Genomic DNA, 18,537 nt, shown 5'->3' with positions numbered 1-18,537 from the left:
AAAAAAAAAAAAAAAAATATTGCATGAGCGCTAAGATAAGGAAAAAAAAATATTTTTTTTGAATGGATATAAGCCAAGAACAAAAATCAACAACAAAAAAAAGGCAGGTGAAATGCCAAAACTGCATGGAGCTTTATGTTATTATTACCACAACATTCCCCCCACACAAAGATTTGAAGCCAAGATGGTGAAGATAAAATACCTGAAAAAAAAAAGTAATATAATAAAAGCACACTTTTATTAAAAACAAATTAAGTGATGAGTGGACTGGTTTTAAAACTCTGCTGTACACACTTCCATCCTCAGTTGTACAATACATTCTAAACTGTCTGCATTCGCAATCAACTAATCACTACAGCAATCAAATTTTCAATTGAATAATGAAAAACAAAAATGCAAGCTCACAACAAACCTGTGACCATAAAGAATACCAAAAAAAAACTACCTCAACCACAAATAAGGGGATACATGTTCAAACCAAGAGATGAAAAAGAAAATTGGAAAAAACCTCTGGTTTTGTCCATCAATCAAGAAAACAAGCTTCCTGGGAGCAGAAGCAGCTAAAAATGCACTGATGCTGTCCCTTTTACTTTTGAGAAACTGAGATCCCCCCCCACTGTAGGAAGAAATAGAGTGGAGCATTTAGAATACTAGATAGCAATTAAAAATGCTAAAAATGGTTCTTTCTAGGGGAAGAATTTGTACAGATTCACAAATAAGATTTCTTCCACCTGCAGCTGAGGCTGCAGGAGCTGGAGGAAAGGCAGAGGTATGGAGACTCAGAACAAATGAAGGGCCATTTTAAGCTTGTTCTGTTTCCATTTTGGCATCTTATAGAAGGCATCCTTTGCCATCCCAAATTTCTCCCTAAACTCTGCTGATGAGAGGTAAGTCTGCAGGCAATAAACAGAAATCTCTAAGAACAGTTCCATAAATTTCTGCTTTAAATAATGTATTGCCAATTGTTTATAGTTTACCTCTCGCTTTGTCACATCAATTTCAGTAACAGGATCTGTCGAGTTAATTTTAAGGCAGTCATATGGATATATTGGGAGCCCTTCCTCGTCTTCAGCTTCACCCTCCTTCACATCCTCCTTTATGGTGAGGGATTCTATTCTGTTGCTCATAGAGTTCCCTTTATTGTTTAAATCAGGTGTTGATTTTTCAGGAGTTGCTTTTGGAGTTGATTTTGCTGCCGAATTTGGCGTTGATTTTGCTGCCTCAGGGCTCACTTCATAGAAGATAAGTAGTCATGTCAAATTTATGCATCAGGAAGATTGGAGATGTAATAATAAATCAAACGCCTTCGACAAGCTTGAATAAAAAATACCTTTTACGGATCGGGGCATTATAACTTGTCGTGCTGGTGGCGGTTGTTCAAAAGTTGCAGTAAGTGCTGCTATGGCTGCAGATTTGGAAGCCACTGTTGCTGAATCTGGGCTCACAGATTTTGGATAAACCTTTCTAACAACTGGTGGTGGGGTTGAAAGGTTCCTGCCATTAGGGTTCTCAAAATTAGCAGCTAGCGCATTGAAGGCCGGTGACCTGCCCCTCACACGAACTCGATCAGGGCTGAAAGACATGCTTCTGGAACGCTGAGATTTGTCTGGCACACTAGATCTTCCTCCATGGGATACAGGTGTTCTTCGTTTGGGTTTCTAATCAAGCAAGATTTGTGTAATCAGAAACAAATGTTAAACTATATAGCAGCGTCAAGAGCTTGTGTGTTAAAAAGAATCTAATGGCTGTACAAACCAGAGTTCATATGCCCTTGAATTATTTCATAATCATTCGATGCACCCAGAAGTTGTCTATGTACTTGAAATTCAATATAGATAAATCTCAAATGTTTGAAATAGATAAATCTCAGATGTTTGAAGGTTGACATTCTGTTTTTCAAGTTATAAAGCAACCTAGGAGCTTTTCAATCTAAAACCATGATATAAATAGAAAGATATAGAAATAACTGTAAACGCATCACATCAGATTAGACATTCTGTTTCTTCCATCTTTAATCTTTTGACTTTTTGTAGAAAACAGAGAATTTGGAAAATTTTCTTTTATATTTCTTTATACTAAAATGATTTACAAGCATTTTAATTTATATACAAAGGCTAGGACTAACTAGGAAACTAATAATAGCCAATAAATATAATGATTCCTAATTATATTCTAATTTACAGCTAATTTACATTGATTAAGGGATTTAAACTAATTGAGGGATTCTAACACTCCCCCTCAAGTTGGTTCATGTATGTTGCATATGCCTAACTTGCAAACTAGAGTATGAAACCCCTTACAACTTAATCCCTTAGTGAACACATCAGCTAACTGGTCTTTCGACCCTACGTAAGAGATACTTAAGGAACCATCAACAACTTTTTCTTTTATTAAGTGTCTGTCAATCTCTATATGCTTGGTCCAATCATGCTGAACTGGATTGTGAACTATACTGATGACAGCTTTGTTATCACAGAATAGGGACAAACCACTAGTTTCCAATAATTTCAATTCCTCTATCTACTTTCGTAACCACAATAGTTCACAAATACCTTAAGCCATTGCTCTAAACTCAGCCTTTGCACTGGATCTAGCTGTCACATTTTGCTTTTTGCTTCTCCAAGTGATTAGATTACCACCAACAAAAGTACAGTAACCAGATGTCGGTCTCCTATCATCAAGAGATCCACCCCAATCTGCATCTGTAAAGGCCTTAATTTGAAGATGGCCATGCTTTGAGAAAAAAAGTCCTTCCCTAGGTGCAGATTTTAAGTATCGCAAGATGTGAAAAATAGCCTCCAAATGAGGTTCACGAGGATCATGCATATACTGACTCACTAGACCCACTGCATATGCTATATCTGGTCTGGTATGCGAAAGGTAAATCAGTGTGCCAACCAACCTCTGATATCTCCCAATATCTACGGATTCCCCAACTCCAGCTTGCAATTTGTGATTTGCCTCAATGGGAGACTCTGTTGGCTTACAACCTAGCATTCCTATTTCCTCCAACAGATCTACTATATACTTCCTTTGAAAAATAAAGATTCCTTTATCTGATCTGGCAACCTCTATTCCAAGAAAGTGCTTTAGCCTTCCCAAATCTTTGATTTCAAACTCCTGTGCTAGTTGTTTCTTTAGATGAATCATTTCTTCCCTATCATCACCAGTTACCACAATATCATCCACATAGACAATAAGCAGAGTGATCTTACCCCAATAGTGTTTTATAAACAAGGTGTGATTAGCATTGCTTTGGCAGTATCCAAAAGAAACTATAGCCTTACTAAACCTGTCAAACCATGCCCTAGGTGACTGTTTTAAACCATACAGTGCTTTATTCAATCTGCAAACTTTTCCTTTGGTCTTCCCATTCTCAAACCCTGGAGGGATTTCCATATATATTTATTCTTCCAAATCACCATGTAGAAAGGCATTTTTTTACATCAAACTGCTACAAATCCACTCAAGATTTACTGCACATGATAGTAAAATTCTGATGGTATTCATTTTAGAAACAAGAGCAAACGTTTCCTGGTAATCTACCCCATACATTTGTGTGAAACCTTTTGCTACCAGCCTAGCTTTGTACCTTTCAATTGAACTATCTGCTCTATGTTTCACAGTGAACAACCACTTGCATCTAACTGGTTTTTCCCCATTAGAAGAGTAACAAGTTCTCATGTCTCATTCTTTGCTAGAGTTTTCATCTCCTCTACCATGGCTGCCTTCCATTTTGGATCAAGACATGCTTTCTTCCAATCCTGTGGGATAGAAACAGAGAAAACAGACAATAAAAAGGCTCTATAGGATGGAGACAAAAAATCATAGGAAATGAAGTTAGAGATGGGATGTTTAGTACAGGTTCTAACACATTTTCTGAGAGCAATAGGAATATCAAGATCATTATTAGAAGAAGGAAGAGTAGACTAAGAATTAAAATTAGACTCTTTAGGAGCCAAAGAAGACTCATCACATACCTCAGGATATTCAGGAATTGAATCTAGAGATTCCGGTTGATCAGCAGTCTCCTGCTCGATGGCTATATCTGTCTTGTTTCGTCGAGTATAGATTCTCAAATTTGATCCATTCAGTCTCCCTCGAGATTTAAGTGACTCCCCCTGAGTATCATTGTTAAGTATAGGCTTTAGACCCAGATTTGCCCTTTGAAGTTGAAAGTTGGGAGAGCACAAAGAAGAAGGGAAAGACACCTCTTCTTCCTTCCTATACTCCCCATGAAGAGGTGGATGGAAAAAAGATTCAGATTCCCTAAAGGTAACATCCATGCTCACAAAATATTTCCATGTAGGAGGGTGGTAACACCTATACCTCTTTTGAGTACTGGAATAACCAACAAAGACACACTTGAAGGCTCAAGGTTCTAACTTTCCCCTATTAGGCTGATGAACAAAGCAAACACAACTAAAGACCTTTGGAGGAACAATATATGAATTTTTACCTTGCAAAACCTCTAAAAGACTCTTAAACTCCAAAGTCCGGAGTGACATCCTGTTAATAAGATATGCAGCAGAAAGGATTACATCCCCCTTGTAAGGTTTGAGAATATTCATTGTAAATATAGAGACCTAACAACCTCAAGTAAATGTCTATTTTTTCTCTCAGACACTCCATTTTGAGCACTAGTGTTAACACAATTAGTCTGATGCAAAATTCCGTGTGACTTCAAATATTCCTGAAAAACTCTATTCATATACTCTGTGCCATTATAAGTTCTCAGTATTTTAACATGAGCATCAAGCTGGGTGCTAATCATTTTGTGAAACTGCTGAAAACATGAAAATATTTTATTTTTTCCTTTCATCAAATATACCCAAGTTAACCTACTGCAACAATCAATAAAAGTCACAAACCATCTATAATCTGATAAAGACACAGTTTGAGTAGGCCCCCACACATCAGAATGGATAGTCATAAAAGGAACTGAAGCCTTATTATTTATTGCAGGATAAGATTGTCTAGTATGTTTGGCAAACTCACAAGCATCACATACTAACAATTCAGTTTTGCATTGCTTAAACAAAAGAGGATGAAGTTTCTCTAAAACAGTAAATGAAGGATGTCCAAGTCTCCTATGCCACTGAATAATTTATTCCTCAGCACCCATAAACTATCCCAACATGGCCTGATCAACACAATCATTCAATAGATATAGCCCATCTTGCAGTCTACCACTGCCAATCGTTCTCCCTGTTATCAACTCCTGATACACACAGTGAGTGAAAAAAAAATTCAATTTTGCAGTTGAGAGCTTTTGTGATAGAACTGATAGAAAAAGGTTAATAGGAAAGCTAGGCAAATGTAAGATAGAACTAAGACTTACAGTAGGAGTGCATTTAATAGAACCTGTTCCAGAAATATTAGATAAGGATCCATCCGCAATACAGACTTTTTCTTTGCCTGAACATGAAGAATAGGATATGAATTTATTCGAAGAGCCTGTCATATGTTTGTTTGCTCCAGAATCTATAACCCAAAATGAATTATTATGATTGGCAAGAAAAGCATTACCTGAGTTGACGAAGTTAGAAGAGGCAACTGTAATGGATTGTGACTCAAGCTGTGATAGGAATTGTCTCAGAGTCTGTACCTTTTCATTGGAAAACATCCCAGTGATAGCAGTATCTTCAGAAACACTCACAACCTCAGATACATTTGCTTCTGATCTAGCAGAGCCCATCCTTAAGATATATTCTTAAGGTGCAGCTTCCAACATTATTTTTTGGTGTGCCGAGATTTCCCATAGTAGTCACAATGCAAGTGATCCTTATCTGATGGACCATATGACTGTTCTCATAAGGAGTTAGCGATCATTGACCTTATCAACAGCTGTAGAATTGATCATGACGCTCCTTCTGCTCTTCTCCTGCTGAACATAAAAGTATGTCTGCCTTAAGGTGGGCAAAGGATCCTTACCAAACACTTGGACCCGAATCTGATCATATTCTACATTTAGCTCAGCAAGAAAATCATATATGCGCTCATTCTCAATCAATTTTTGAAACTTAACTACATCAGCCGGACATGAAGCCTGAAAGTCCTGATAGAAATTCAACTCTTGCCATAGACCACTCAGTTTTGCATAATACTGAACAACAGTCAACTCACCTTGTTTTATTCCATGAACCTTGTTCCTAAGCTCATAAACTTGTACATCATTCCCAACTTGAGAAAAAGTCTAAGAAACAGCACTCCAAATGGTAGCGACACTGTCCAACAGTAAATACCCACGAGCAATATGAGGTTGCACAGAATTGATGAGCCATGACATAACGAGAGAGTTCTCCGACTTCCACTAGCTGTAGGTAGAACTAGTACTTTCTGACTTTTTTCTATCTCCAGTGATATACCCCTGCAGTCCTCTAGCCTGAATGAACAGCAGACAAGATCTAGACCATACCAAATAATTAGTTCCATCCAACTTTACAGGACTAATTTGTAAAGAGGGACTATCACCAACAAATCCAGCCTTTGTTTCAGAGGCTTTCTTCTTTTCATTAGTCATTTTTCAATTAAAGAAATAGATACTGAGACAGAAAGTGAAAAACTGGGCAACGGAAAGTACTCAGAAAAATAAATGTGGAAACACGTTGGTCAAAGGAGCGCCGGACAGGGAAGGTCGTGGGCAAGAGGCGCGGTTGGAGAAATCACCGAAAAAAAGGGTGTACGCACCGGCGTGTGAAGAATGACGAGAGACTTCTGGAGGCGTGTGAGCTCACGCGCTTCACCAGAAGGCAGCGAGACTCCGGGCGTAGGCTGATCGGCTGGTGTCCTTCCTCCTCAAGTGGGTGGTGACAATCACCTCCCTTCCTAGAACGACGTAGAAGCTTGACCCAAAAAAAAAATTTACCCAGAACTATACTGTTCACGCCAATAAATTTTGACACTGCTCTGATACTATGTAGAAAATAGAGAATTTGAAAATTTTTCTTTTATATTTCTTCATATTAAAATGATTTACAAGCATTTTAATTTATATACAAAGACTAGGACTAACTAGGAAACTAATAATAGCCAATAAATACAATAATTTCTAATTATATTCTAATTTACAGCTAATTTACACTGATTAAGGGATTTACACTAATTGAGGGATTCTAACACTTTTGTACCATAGCTTTTCCTTGTATGATTCCCTCGTGTTTATTCTATTCCAAGTCATAAGAGAAATCAACAGTTGCGGTACTTATATCACCCGGGTAGTGAAGTTTAAATTTTTGTAATTGAATAGAAGATGCAAAGATTCAAACTGATATGATGAAAGAAATAACAGTATACGCGCGCACACACACACAAACACATACTCAATGTGTGTGTCAAACTCGGAAAGGCTCCTAATTGTCATGAGAAAACTTCAAAAGCAGATGAAAATGTCTTACATCAACAATAGGAGTACCCCCATTTTTGACAATTGCAAGTTTTCTTTGGAATGAGTTTCCATGCATCTGCATCAAAATGAAAACATTAAAATCTACTATAGAGATCTATAAGTATGACTGCTTTACCATAATTATAATTTAACTTACAGCAGATTTTGCAGAGTCCCATTCAAAGAAACGTGTGAAGAAAGGTGGCTCACTCCCTTCCATAACAATATATATCGGAGCTTCACAAGATAACTTTTCCAACAGAAAATCATTTTCAAGAAATTTCTGTTGAAAGTGAGAAAAAAGAAATCAATACAGATGGCAATATGTATAGTAAATTATTTTAAAACTAATATCTACACTAATCTAGGGGCCTAGCCAAGTCAAATTTCATCGAGGTGTAAGAATCAAATAACAAAATTAGTTGAGCAGCATCCCACTTCAAACAACCATCAGGCTGAAAACAAATAGTAATGCATTACTTCAAATCAAGCTTTAACAATAAAAACCAAAGTACTGTTTGTGGCAGCGGCGCCATGCCAGGATCTAGCAAAAACATACCTCTCCAATAGTTAAAGCATTCATTTTGCTCTTGGTGTCAACCTGTTGCCCCACCCAGACAAAGATCTCAGAGTGACAATCAAAGATGAATATGTCTTCAGTCATTAAATCATCCTGGGTAAAGTTGTATATCTCAGCCACCTGCAATAACAAACTAAAGTTACAGCCATGGAGCAAAACTTTTAATATAGTTTTTTCACATTAAGTACGCAATAAAATTCAACATACTAGAAGCCATCTGAATGACTACTGCTTCCAGAATCCATGAACACATGAATGCATATAAAAGTGGCCAAATTTTTTGAAAACAACTACAGGTTGAAAACAAGCACAAGTGCATAACTTAAGAATATATCAGGATATTATTATGAAGAAATGACAAACCAGAAAGCATACACACCTTCAGATTTCCTGCAGATCAGCATGCATTTAGGAAGTCATTAAGACCGAGAAAAAGAAAGGATTAGGAATCAGATCTTTACAATGTAAACAAGACAAAAACAGAACTAGAAGACAATGGAATGAATCTGCCAGCAGAAAAGGCAATTTCCCTACCCTTTGAGAATGTGGAAGAGAAAAGGTGAGGATCCCTTTCAGCTTCCCTTCCAATTTTTTGGCTGGGATATTCAGTTTTCCCTCCTAAAAGATCCCAAAATTGCTCAGATTCTGAACCTTCCTTTTGTGGCTTGGACTGTACATTTGGCTGCGAAACATTTGGGAGCATACGAGAAGTAATTAATGAGAGATTATACCAGAAATAAATTGAGCTCAAAAGGAGCCTACTTTTGCACAAGACATCAAATTTGAAAAAATTCAAGGATTTGATTACTCATAGAAGTAGCACAGTTGAGTTGATCAGCAAGACAACAAAGTGTGAAGCCTTCTGCCGTAAGATATCATTTTATAATAATTTATGCTGGCCTTTTGTTTGTCACTCCTAGGCTTACGTTGCTTCAAACTATCCCAGAAAAAGCACAATTACTTGAATTTATGAAATCAATGCTCTCCAATTAAATGAAGAGATTATTGTTTCTAATAAAGCTAAAAATTAACATAACACCTCCAAACCCTAAAATGCTACATAGTTTTTAATGAATTATGAAGTGGCTTAAAATTATGTTAAATACATTTATACTGTACGAGTTATTATTATATGAGTGTTGCACATCCTTCTGTATGATTTATTAGCTTGAGGATGTATTTTTGTGTAAGAGTTAATACATTAATTATAAATAATAAAGCAATGATAGAACTGTAATTTTTGTTTCTAAATGAATTTTCTTCTAGAATAGACCTTAAATGACAACTGATGTAAATGAAATATAGATGATAGTAGATTCGTATTATATTTAATGTAAATCAATGCTTTGATATTCCCCTTATTTTGGTTTTTGATTCACAAGTTTATCTATTAGATGATATTGAATATCGATGCAGAAGTGGTTTCAAACATGTAAATGAAATATAGAAGATAGTATGTTGATAAAATATTGAATATAAACCAATGCTTTGATATTTCCTTTTTTTGGTCTTTGTTTCCTTAATTTTATATATTAGATTATATTGAATATTGATGTAGAATTGGTCTCAAACAGAGCTGAATGGCAAAAAATAGTCCACATGACTGACCCTAACTAGTTTGGTATAACACCCCAACCCAACTAACTCAAATAACTCTCAGGCCCTAAACTATTTGGCCCAAAAAGGTATCCTAAGTTCTTTAGTAGTTAGAGCTAAGGGTCATATAAACCCTTTAAACCTACTATTTGCACACGATATGGGATTCCTATCCCACCGCTTGTGAGTGAGACGTTGCATTTGGGATTATGGATTAGTTATTGTTGTATTGCTTTTTTTTCTTCATACATTGCAAAATAATAATAATAATAATAATAATAATAATAATAATAATAATAATAATAATAATAATTGATTACACACTTATGAAAAAATATTAGTGCACATGGCTCACGTAAACTAGAACTTTTTAGTACCATATCTAATGTGTCATGTACAAGGCCAAACTTTTTTGCAACATTTAAGTTTATCAATGTTATGTCAAATATTTTGTTTCTATCTATTATTCTTTCAGCAAAAATAGATATTCCATTGTCAAGTTTCATGTTTAAAGTTATTTGAGAGGTATCAAGTTCCATGTTTTTTGAACTTCATATATAAAATTTATAAATAGTTATTTTAAATAAAAATAAAAGCAATGATTTTAAACAGCTAGCTGTAAATATAATAACAAATCATGAATTTAAAGGATAGATTCACATGCAATTTCTTATTGTTGAGGATGAGTTCCACTAAACTTTGCTTCTTGTTAGTATACACAACACTTTATTCTACACAAACTTTCAATCTTTGCAAGCCAATAGTCAATGGTAATTCAATGATATGTAATAGGTTTTCAATTTGCAAATAAAAATAAAATTCCATATAGAATTAGGAGTTTATATTATGAGTAAGATTGGTTCAAGTTTTCATATATAATTAGGATTTACATTTTGGGTTAGTAATTATTAATTAGTTCTTTTAACTTTGTGCTTTTTTGTTTATTCAAACAGTTGCCCACCCAATGTACTATTAATTATAGTATAGATATAAATATAATCAGAAGTAAAAAATCCCCTTTCACCATCTCTCTCTCTCTTTGTAAAGATACATTAGTAAGCCAAGATGAGAACTCTCTGTCTCTCTCTCTCTCTCTCTCTCTCTCTCTCTCTCTCTCTCATGCATACACACACATTTAAACCACATGAATAATGACACAGGCATCAGCAAGGCTTCACCAGGATTATCCCCAATGCAACCTTAGTTGTTTTTCTTTTTCTTGTAAGAAGTGGAACCCAAATTAAAACTAAGATCTATAATTCAATCCTATATTCCACTAGATACAAAATGTTTCTATATCAAAATAAATTTTGCAACTTCCAAATTAATATAAATCCAAGAAGCACTATTAATTGTAAGGCCTATTCAACCTTCCAGAATAAACTTATAATCATATATACTAAATTAATGCTCTGACATGGGAACCAGAATAGCCAACTCTTTTAAATGCATCTATTGGCTGCTCCCAGCTTGCATTACAAATATTTTACTACACAAATAACTCAAGAAATCTATATATCTTAAATCATACTGGTTAAAAAAAATCGTTAAGAAGATTCATCAAACCTTTATCAGATCCAACTGCCTTTCCACAAGTTCCTGGTCATCTGAGGTTGTAAGGTTTCCAGACCATGTAAAAATGAAGGAGTCATTGTGCAATATGTAACAGTAAGAGGAATTCAGAGATGATGCAACCTGATTGAAGTTCAATTAAAAAAGAAATAAATAAACATCATCTTATATATAAAACAGTAGAGCTTCTGGTGGAAGTACAATAAGTGCATTTAAAAAAGAACCAACATGTAGCTCGAGATCACACTCTAAATTGCATGCAGGACTGCTAGAATGTGGCAGACCACAGACTGCAAACCACATCAAGCATCACTTTGGGAAGATGCCTTATCATCCTCAAATTATCCCCTTCTTGCCTTTCAGCATTATTCTTTCAGGAAAATAAATAACTAAGTAAATAAATATATGGCAATCCTAGAAGAGTCAATCCTATAACAAATACTCGAGAGTTAAAAGTTTAAAAATCCCCAAGAGAAGAAAACAAAGAATAAGACTCATCACAAGTAAATAAAAATACCAAAAATAATCTCAAAAGATTTTTTTTAACAGAGAAAAATTATCACCATAAACCAACCTATTTTAATTAAATTAGATAAACAATTTTAATATTATAATATATAAAAATTATCTACGGATGTTATTTTGTTATAGTTTTATATATTGAAATCTTAATTCATTATTACGATACTACGTAATAATTAAAATATCATGAAATAGGTAACATATATGTCATGTTACTCATAATTTTTAGTTAAGAGACAAATTATCACCCAGTTGGTTGGAGAGATAATTATCTCCCATTTATCTATTTTTTTAATTATTTTTAGATAGAATTTTGAAATTATTTGCACGATAATTATCTCTTATAACCAATTTGTTAGAGGGACAATTATCTCCCATTATATATTTATCATCTCCCATTGACCTAGAAGCATTACACATTTCCGAATATTTAATCCAAAATCGTTTAGAGTGAAAAATGAGAATCTATATAGCCGACCCCAAATTTTTGGGATAAAAGCTTAGTTGAGTTGAATATATAATTATTATCTCCCATTATATATTTATTTTAATAGATTTTTTTGGTTGAATTTGAATAGGTTTTAAGATAATTTTCTTTTCACTATAAATACCCACCAAAAACACCTAAAAAGAAAGAACGAAGGGAAATTAACCCATAATTTGGTGGAGCACTATAGAGAGATTCTAAATCAATTATAAGGCTTTCTTTTGTGCATTTAGAGCCACAATCAGCTGTCCATCCTTCTACCAAAATTAACTTAAATGATTTTTAGTTTTAGATTCATTTTAAGTGTCTAATTGACCAAAATCACATCTACTTTGATATTGGATATATTCTCATCATTTGTAGGTATTCTTAAGTGTTGTAAGGGACCTCTAATCCAAGAATTGAAGACCAATTATAAGATAAATCTGATTGAACAAATCTTGCTTTCTTTATGCATTAAAACATGATGCTATGAGTCAATTCTATAACCTTAGGTAAATTATTTTTCTTTTTCTTTTATTTTTTTAAGTATTCATTTTTTTCTAAATTGTTTGTTAGGATGTTAACTTTAATGCCATATTTTTATATTTGCAATAGTCTTAGTATTTTTCTGTGCATAAATTTAATTTGGTTAACAAATCAGCTTTCGCATGTGTATTACATATAACATGTTACTTTTATTTGGTTTATTGAACTGAACATGTATTGCAGAATTTCTTTAACATGACATGTTAGGTATAACATTATTGAATTTCATGAATTTTTATTAAAATTTACTATTTTTAGAAATTAATATATAATTATTGGCCCAATCATTTTTTTTAGTGTCATTTTTTATTTTTTGTCTCATTATACATTAACCCATATATATTTGTGCTCGGTTTATTTCCCTATTTTGTAATATTAAATGTTAATTGGATTCTTGTAAGATTTAAACATTTTTATAGAGTTTTGAGTATTTTTTTAGATGAGAACACAAAATCATAGCTCATACATTATGATTCCCATTTTTTCCTTATATTTTATTGCATTTATTTTCTTTTCCTATTTTGGTTTCATACTAACTTTGTTTATTTTGTTGTACATGAGTTTGATACTTGTCTTTTTAGTACACTAGAAGGTCGAATGAGAGCAATCGCGATTGAAGCCTCCAAAATTGAAATCAAAGATTTCAAATATGTTTCATTAACTTTTAGGTCTTAAATTGAGGTGGTGGTGGTGCTGTTGTTGTCGTCGTTTTTTTTTTTCTTTTTTAATTTTACACTTTGCTTTACTTTAATCTTTTGTCATTTTGAGCATGAAAGTATTAAACAAGGCATAAATTGATAGAAAGAAATCTCAAAAGGAACTAAAACAAGTAGAAGTAGACCAAATGTGGTCAAAAGAAAATTGGTGTGGAGCTTGAAGGCATAAACTGAAAGTTAGTAAAAGAGGCTGCATAAGAATCAAGATTTATTCTTTCTTTTTGGTTTATTTTTATTATTTCTTTTCTTTAGTTTAATTTTTATCTTTGAATATCACCATGACATGTAAATTATTTAGTAATTAGGATTATATGAATTTAGGTTAACTTGACAAGTTAAAGTCTGGTTCATGGTAGAAATCTATAGTTTTTCAACTTAAGAGACTTTTGCATATTTAGGGTCTGCTTATCTCAAATCATAATTTATTTAGTAATTTTAATATAGGTAAATATGGGATAAAATAGAATTCAGGTTTTTTTGTAAAAATGTCTCTTTCTTATATGTAATTGAATCTTGGCATGGAATTTATTTAGAAATATGTTTAATAGGGTCATAAAGGCAACTATGGTACATTAATTACATTTAGAAATTTGGCATATTATGAATTACTTGTTCATATATGTGGTTCATTTGCTTAAATTAATTGTATGTAACTTAGACTTAGATAAATGTATGACTAAGGAACTAAATAAGAGAAACAATAAGACAAACTTTAGAAATCATTAGTAGAGGATGGCCCTTGTCCTATGGTAAGTCTAGGTTGAGAGAATGTCTAACACCTCCCTTCTCTTGCACCCACTATCCAAAATCCGGCCATTGGGCTCATGGTAAAAGAAAGGTAGTGGACCTCTGCATGGAGTAAGTTGCCACCCACATCCTTTCTAATACATTTGTTTTGGTTATTATCCAGGTGGTAACTCCTTTTCTCTGCTTTTATGGTGTTAATATCCAATCATCGTGGTAATATTATAGGAAACTGATGCTAAACCAGCTAAAAAGCACAGTGCCAATTGAGACCCTACAACAAGTTTCAGCCTTTTTTTCCAATTCGCCGACACGTAAAGTGTTTCCCGATAACCTTTTCCGTCTAATCCTGTTTCCAACGGTCTCCCGAGGAAGTTGTGCCTCTGCACAACTTGTTACCTCACTTGGTTTGCACCCTTAATCCCTATACCTCTTTTCACCGCTACTGTTTGCAGCCGCAAATATTTTTCTCTTCTACTACTGTTGTTTTATGTTGCTGCTGCTGTGGTTTTTTTTTTTTTTTTTTGGCTTGAGTGTAAATATGGCTAATAGAAAAAAAGGCATATCTAACATTAGGAGCTTTTCACAAATCTTAAGACATTTGTTGTCATAGCTTGAAACTCAGTCTACCTCTATCATGGTCGCCTCCACCAACTTAGTCAAATCAAGTTATGCTTTTCTTTGTCAATCTTGATAAATCTTGCTAGGTTATAGATTCTGGAATAAACAAAAATATGACAGCTTCTTCAAATAAATTCTCTATATGCTCAAGAAAAGAAAGAGTTCGTATAGCAAACGATTCTTTAACCACAATTTCTGGTTAGATTCTATCACATGCACTCCCAATATAAGTCTCAATTTAGTTCTTCAAGTTCCAAACTTACCTATTAGTCTTTTATCTATCAGTTCCATTATCCAAGCCCTTAATTGCAAAATTAAATTTTTTTTCCTACTCATCGCATATTTCAAGATTTAAGAACAAGAAAAACAACTGGCAATGGTAGATTGCGAAATGATCTATATCTGTTAGATGATGGGCGTGGTCCCTCAAATCCTGGAGCAAACCACGCTTTATTAGGAAAGCCAATGATTGCTAATAAAAAGATTATCCAGTGGCATAAGAGATCAAGATATTCATCTTTTTTTGCTTTAAAAAGTTATATCCTAATTTGTTTTAAGAACTGCAACCCAAATTTACTAGTTTGTGATGCTTGTAAATTTATTAAACACACAAGATAATCGTATCCCTCAATAAATAATAAAACTTCAGTTTCTTTTATGATTATTCATTCTGATATATATGGATCTACTCAAACAATTTCTTTATCTGGGTATAGATGGTTTACCACTTCTATTGACTATTGCACTAGGATGACATGAGTTTATTTGATGAAAGCAAAAAAATGAAGTGTTTTCTGCCTTTCAGTAATTTCATAAAATAATTTACGCATAGTTTGATGCTAAGGTTAAAATCCTAAGAACTGATAATGGCATAGAATATGTTAATGGTGGTATTTGTGCTTATTTAGATTCAAATGATATAGTGTATCAAACTAGTTGTGTCAATACTAGTGAACAAAAGGTGTCTGAAAAAAAGGAGGCAAAAGGCCTATTTAGGCCCTTAAAGTTATGCCAAATAGTCACTTAAGTTCTTAAAGTGTTTTGGGAGCCCATTTAAGCCCTTAAATTTTTAAAAAATGTCAAATAAGTTTTTCAAATTTTTAAAAATAAAATTAACAAGTACTTGGGGACAAATAAGCCCTTTAACTATGACAAAAAAAAAATGAATTATAATTTCCCTCCAATATAAATCTAGCCAATGCCATGCACAAAAATTTTCTAGTGCATGGGATCCTCATCAGCAAGCCTGCACATCTGATTTGCAACATTTTGGTGGATATCTGCTACATCATGTAGCAGATTGATAAATTATTTTTTATCGAATAGTTCAAGAAGTTTTTCTACAAAAACCATGATGAAGATCAATGATGAATCCATAGATATACTTTCTGAATCATTTGGTAAAAAATAACTTATCAATCTGCTCCAAGATACAGCAGACACTTACCGGGATGTTGCAAATCAAATACGCAGGATCGTTGTTGAGGAATCTGTGCACTAGAAGATTTTCGTGCACGACCTTAGCTAGATTTATATAAAAAACAAATTATAGTTTAACCCTTTTTTATCTATTTTTAAAAGTTAAAAGGCTTATTCATCCCCAAAATAATAAAAGGACTTATTTGATCTATTTTTAAAATTTGAAAAACTTAATTGATCTTTTTTAAAATTTACAGGGCTTGTTTGAACCCCAAAAATCTTTAAGGACTTATATGACTATTAGCTCATACTTTAAGGGCCAAAATAGGCATTTTGCCAAGAAAACATAGTTCAATCTCTTATGTTTACTGTGAATCTTCCTACACCTTATTGGTAGGATGTAGTTCTTGCTGCAATATACCTTATCAATAGAATGCTTCTGAGAACATAGAACTTTAAGAGCCCTTTGGAGGTTTTACAAGGTCATAACTCTTATACCATTCCTTCAAAGACATTTAGATGTGTTTGTTTTGTCCACAAAACAAATGCTGAGAAGTTAAAAACCTAGAGCTCTTAAATTAGTGTTTGTTGGTCACTATGGTACTCAAAAGGATTACAAATGGTATCATCCTCCTATTAGTTAATATTTTGTCAGTATGAATGTTACCTTTAGAAAATCTTCAGGGGAAGCACAAGGAGGAAAAGGAAGATGTATTTTTTCCTAACCAAACTATTAGACTTAGTAATGAGCTATCTAACTAGGATCAACCTCCTCCTCAAACCCTAGGGAGATTAAATAGATTAGATTTGAAAACCTATATGCGTTGAAATAAGACAGATACAGCCACTGAGACTGATACACCTAATCAACCAGTATCCCTAAACTCAATTCATTAAGAATGTGGTGAGTCTCTTTTACTTCCTGATGATCTTAATTATATTTCTAAGTTTGATTCTATTATTGATGATCTTGATGTTCCTATTGCTCTCAGAAAAGAAATCAAGGCTCGTAGTAAGCATCCCATTTCTAATTTTATTTCCTATGACTCCTTGCCTCCTTCCTATAGAGCATTTGTCTAATCTGTTTCTTTTGTTTCTATCCCATAAGGTTTGAAGGGCTGAAGGAAGTATCTCTTAATCCAAAATGGAAGGAAACTACGGTAGAGAGATAAGAGCTTTGGCAAAAATGAGACATGAGATCTTGTTTCTCTTCCATCAGGAAAGAAACCAGTGGGAAGCAACTGGGTATTCATTATAAAGCATAAAGTAGATAGTGTTATACACCACAGAAATATGTAAACTACAAAAAAAAAATAAAGCAAAAATATAAAACATCAATATTAACGTGATTCACCCTTTCCACATAGGGCTACGTTTACGAGCACGCCATCTTTCACTATCATCAATGAAATATTCATCCATTACAAGTTTAAAACTACACTACCCATTAACCTAATTACACCCAAGAGAACCCTCACAAAAACTCTCAATCTCCTCTACACATAACCCAACATATTTATTATTTTAACTACTACTACAAGATCACAAAAGGTGTCTTCAACTATAATAGACAGTCCCTTCCTCTTGGACTATGCCCTTCTCTATCTTAGGCTGAAGCTTCTCTCCCTCTCTATGGCATTACAATGGGCAACAGCCCCTCATTAATGAGCAAAAACAAATCCTCAGCAATTGACAAAATCCTTCTCTACAATGGGCGATAGCCCCATTCCATGAGCTGAAAGCCACTATTCATGGGCAAAGCCACTCTCCATGGACAAAGCCAAATAACCTTTCCACCATTTTCTTATTTATAATGTTAATTTCCTCAATCCTAATCTGATTAGGAGTCTCACTCAATTTATGAACGACAGTAAAATAAGAGTTCTACTCTATATAAAAAATATTCTTCCATCCTATTGAAGAATATTTCTTTCACTCAAATTAGGAAAAGTTTTTTTCCCAAATCTCACTGGGATTTTGAATCACAAATCTAACAAATGGCTTGATTGAGATACAAAGCCAAATTGGTAGCAAAAGGGTTTCACACAGACATATAAAGTGGATTGTTAGGAGACCTTTGCTCCTATTTCAAAAATGAACATCATCAGAATTTTACTATCTTATGCAGTAAATCTTGAAATTTATAGCAATTTGATGTCAAAAATGTTTTTTTAAATGGAAACTTAGAAGAATAATATATATCAAAATACCTCTAAGGTTTGATGTTTGATGATGAGAAATCTAAAGAGAAGGTTTAGAAATTAGAAAGAGCTTTGCATGGTCTAAAGTAGTCTCTTAAGGCATGGTTTGACAGATTCAGCAAAGCTATGATCTTCTTTGGGTTCCATCAAAGTAATGCTGATCA

The 18,537-nt window shown here is 33.7% G+C and overlaps 1 protein-coding gene across 2 annotated transcripts in view; it reads right to left on the bottom strand.

Moving 5' to 3' along the window:
* Positions 1–216: 216 nt before the first annotated feature.
* Positions 217–18,537, bottom strand: part of LOC131169138 (villin-4-like) — a 47,440-nt gene continuing 29,119 nt past the window's right edge. Inside the window, exons 15-24 of one of the 2 annotated variants that reach the window (XR_009142511.1) lie at positions 11,130–11,258; positions 8,502–8,649; positions 8,347–8,357; positions 7,947–8,087; positions 7,545–7,670; positions 7,398–7,463; positions 1,331–1,658; positions 978–1,231; positions 706–893; positions 217–616 (exon numbers count right to left, since the gene is read on the bottom strand). Coding sequence is in view for 1 of the 2 variants with exons in the window: in XM_058131968.1 (XP_057987951.1) it covers positions 780–893; positions 978–1,231; positions 1,331–1,658; positions 7,398–7,463; positions 7,545–7,670; positions 7,947–8,087; positions 8,347–8,357; positions 8,502–8,649; positions 11,130–11,258 (1,317 nt within the window). In the remaining variant the exon portion in view is untranslated. The other variant, XM_058131968.1, reaches the window with a different exon arrangement.

This window comes from Hevea brasiliensis, chromosome 13 (genome assembly GCF_030052815.1).
Source record: "Hevea brasiliensis isolate MT/VB/25A 57/8 chromosome 13, ASM3005281v1, whole genome shotgun sequence".
Taxonomy (NCBI): domain Eukaryota; kingdom Viridiplantae; phylum Streptophyta; class Magnoliopsida; order Malpighiales; family Euphorbiaceae; genus Hevea; species Hevea brasiliensis.
This window is presented reverse-complemented; position numbering and strand designations above follow the sequence as displayed.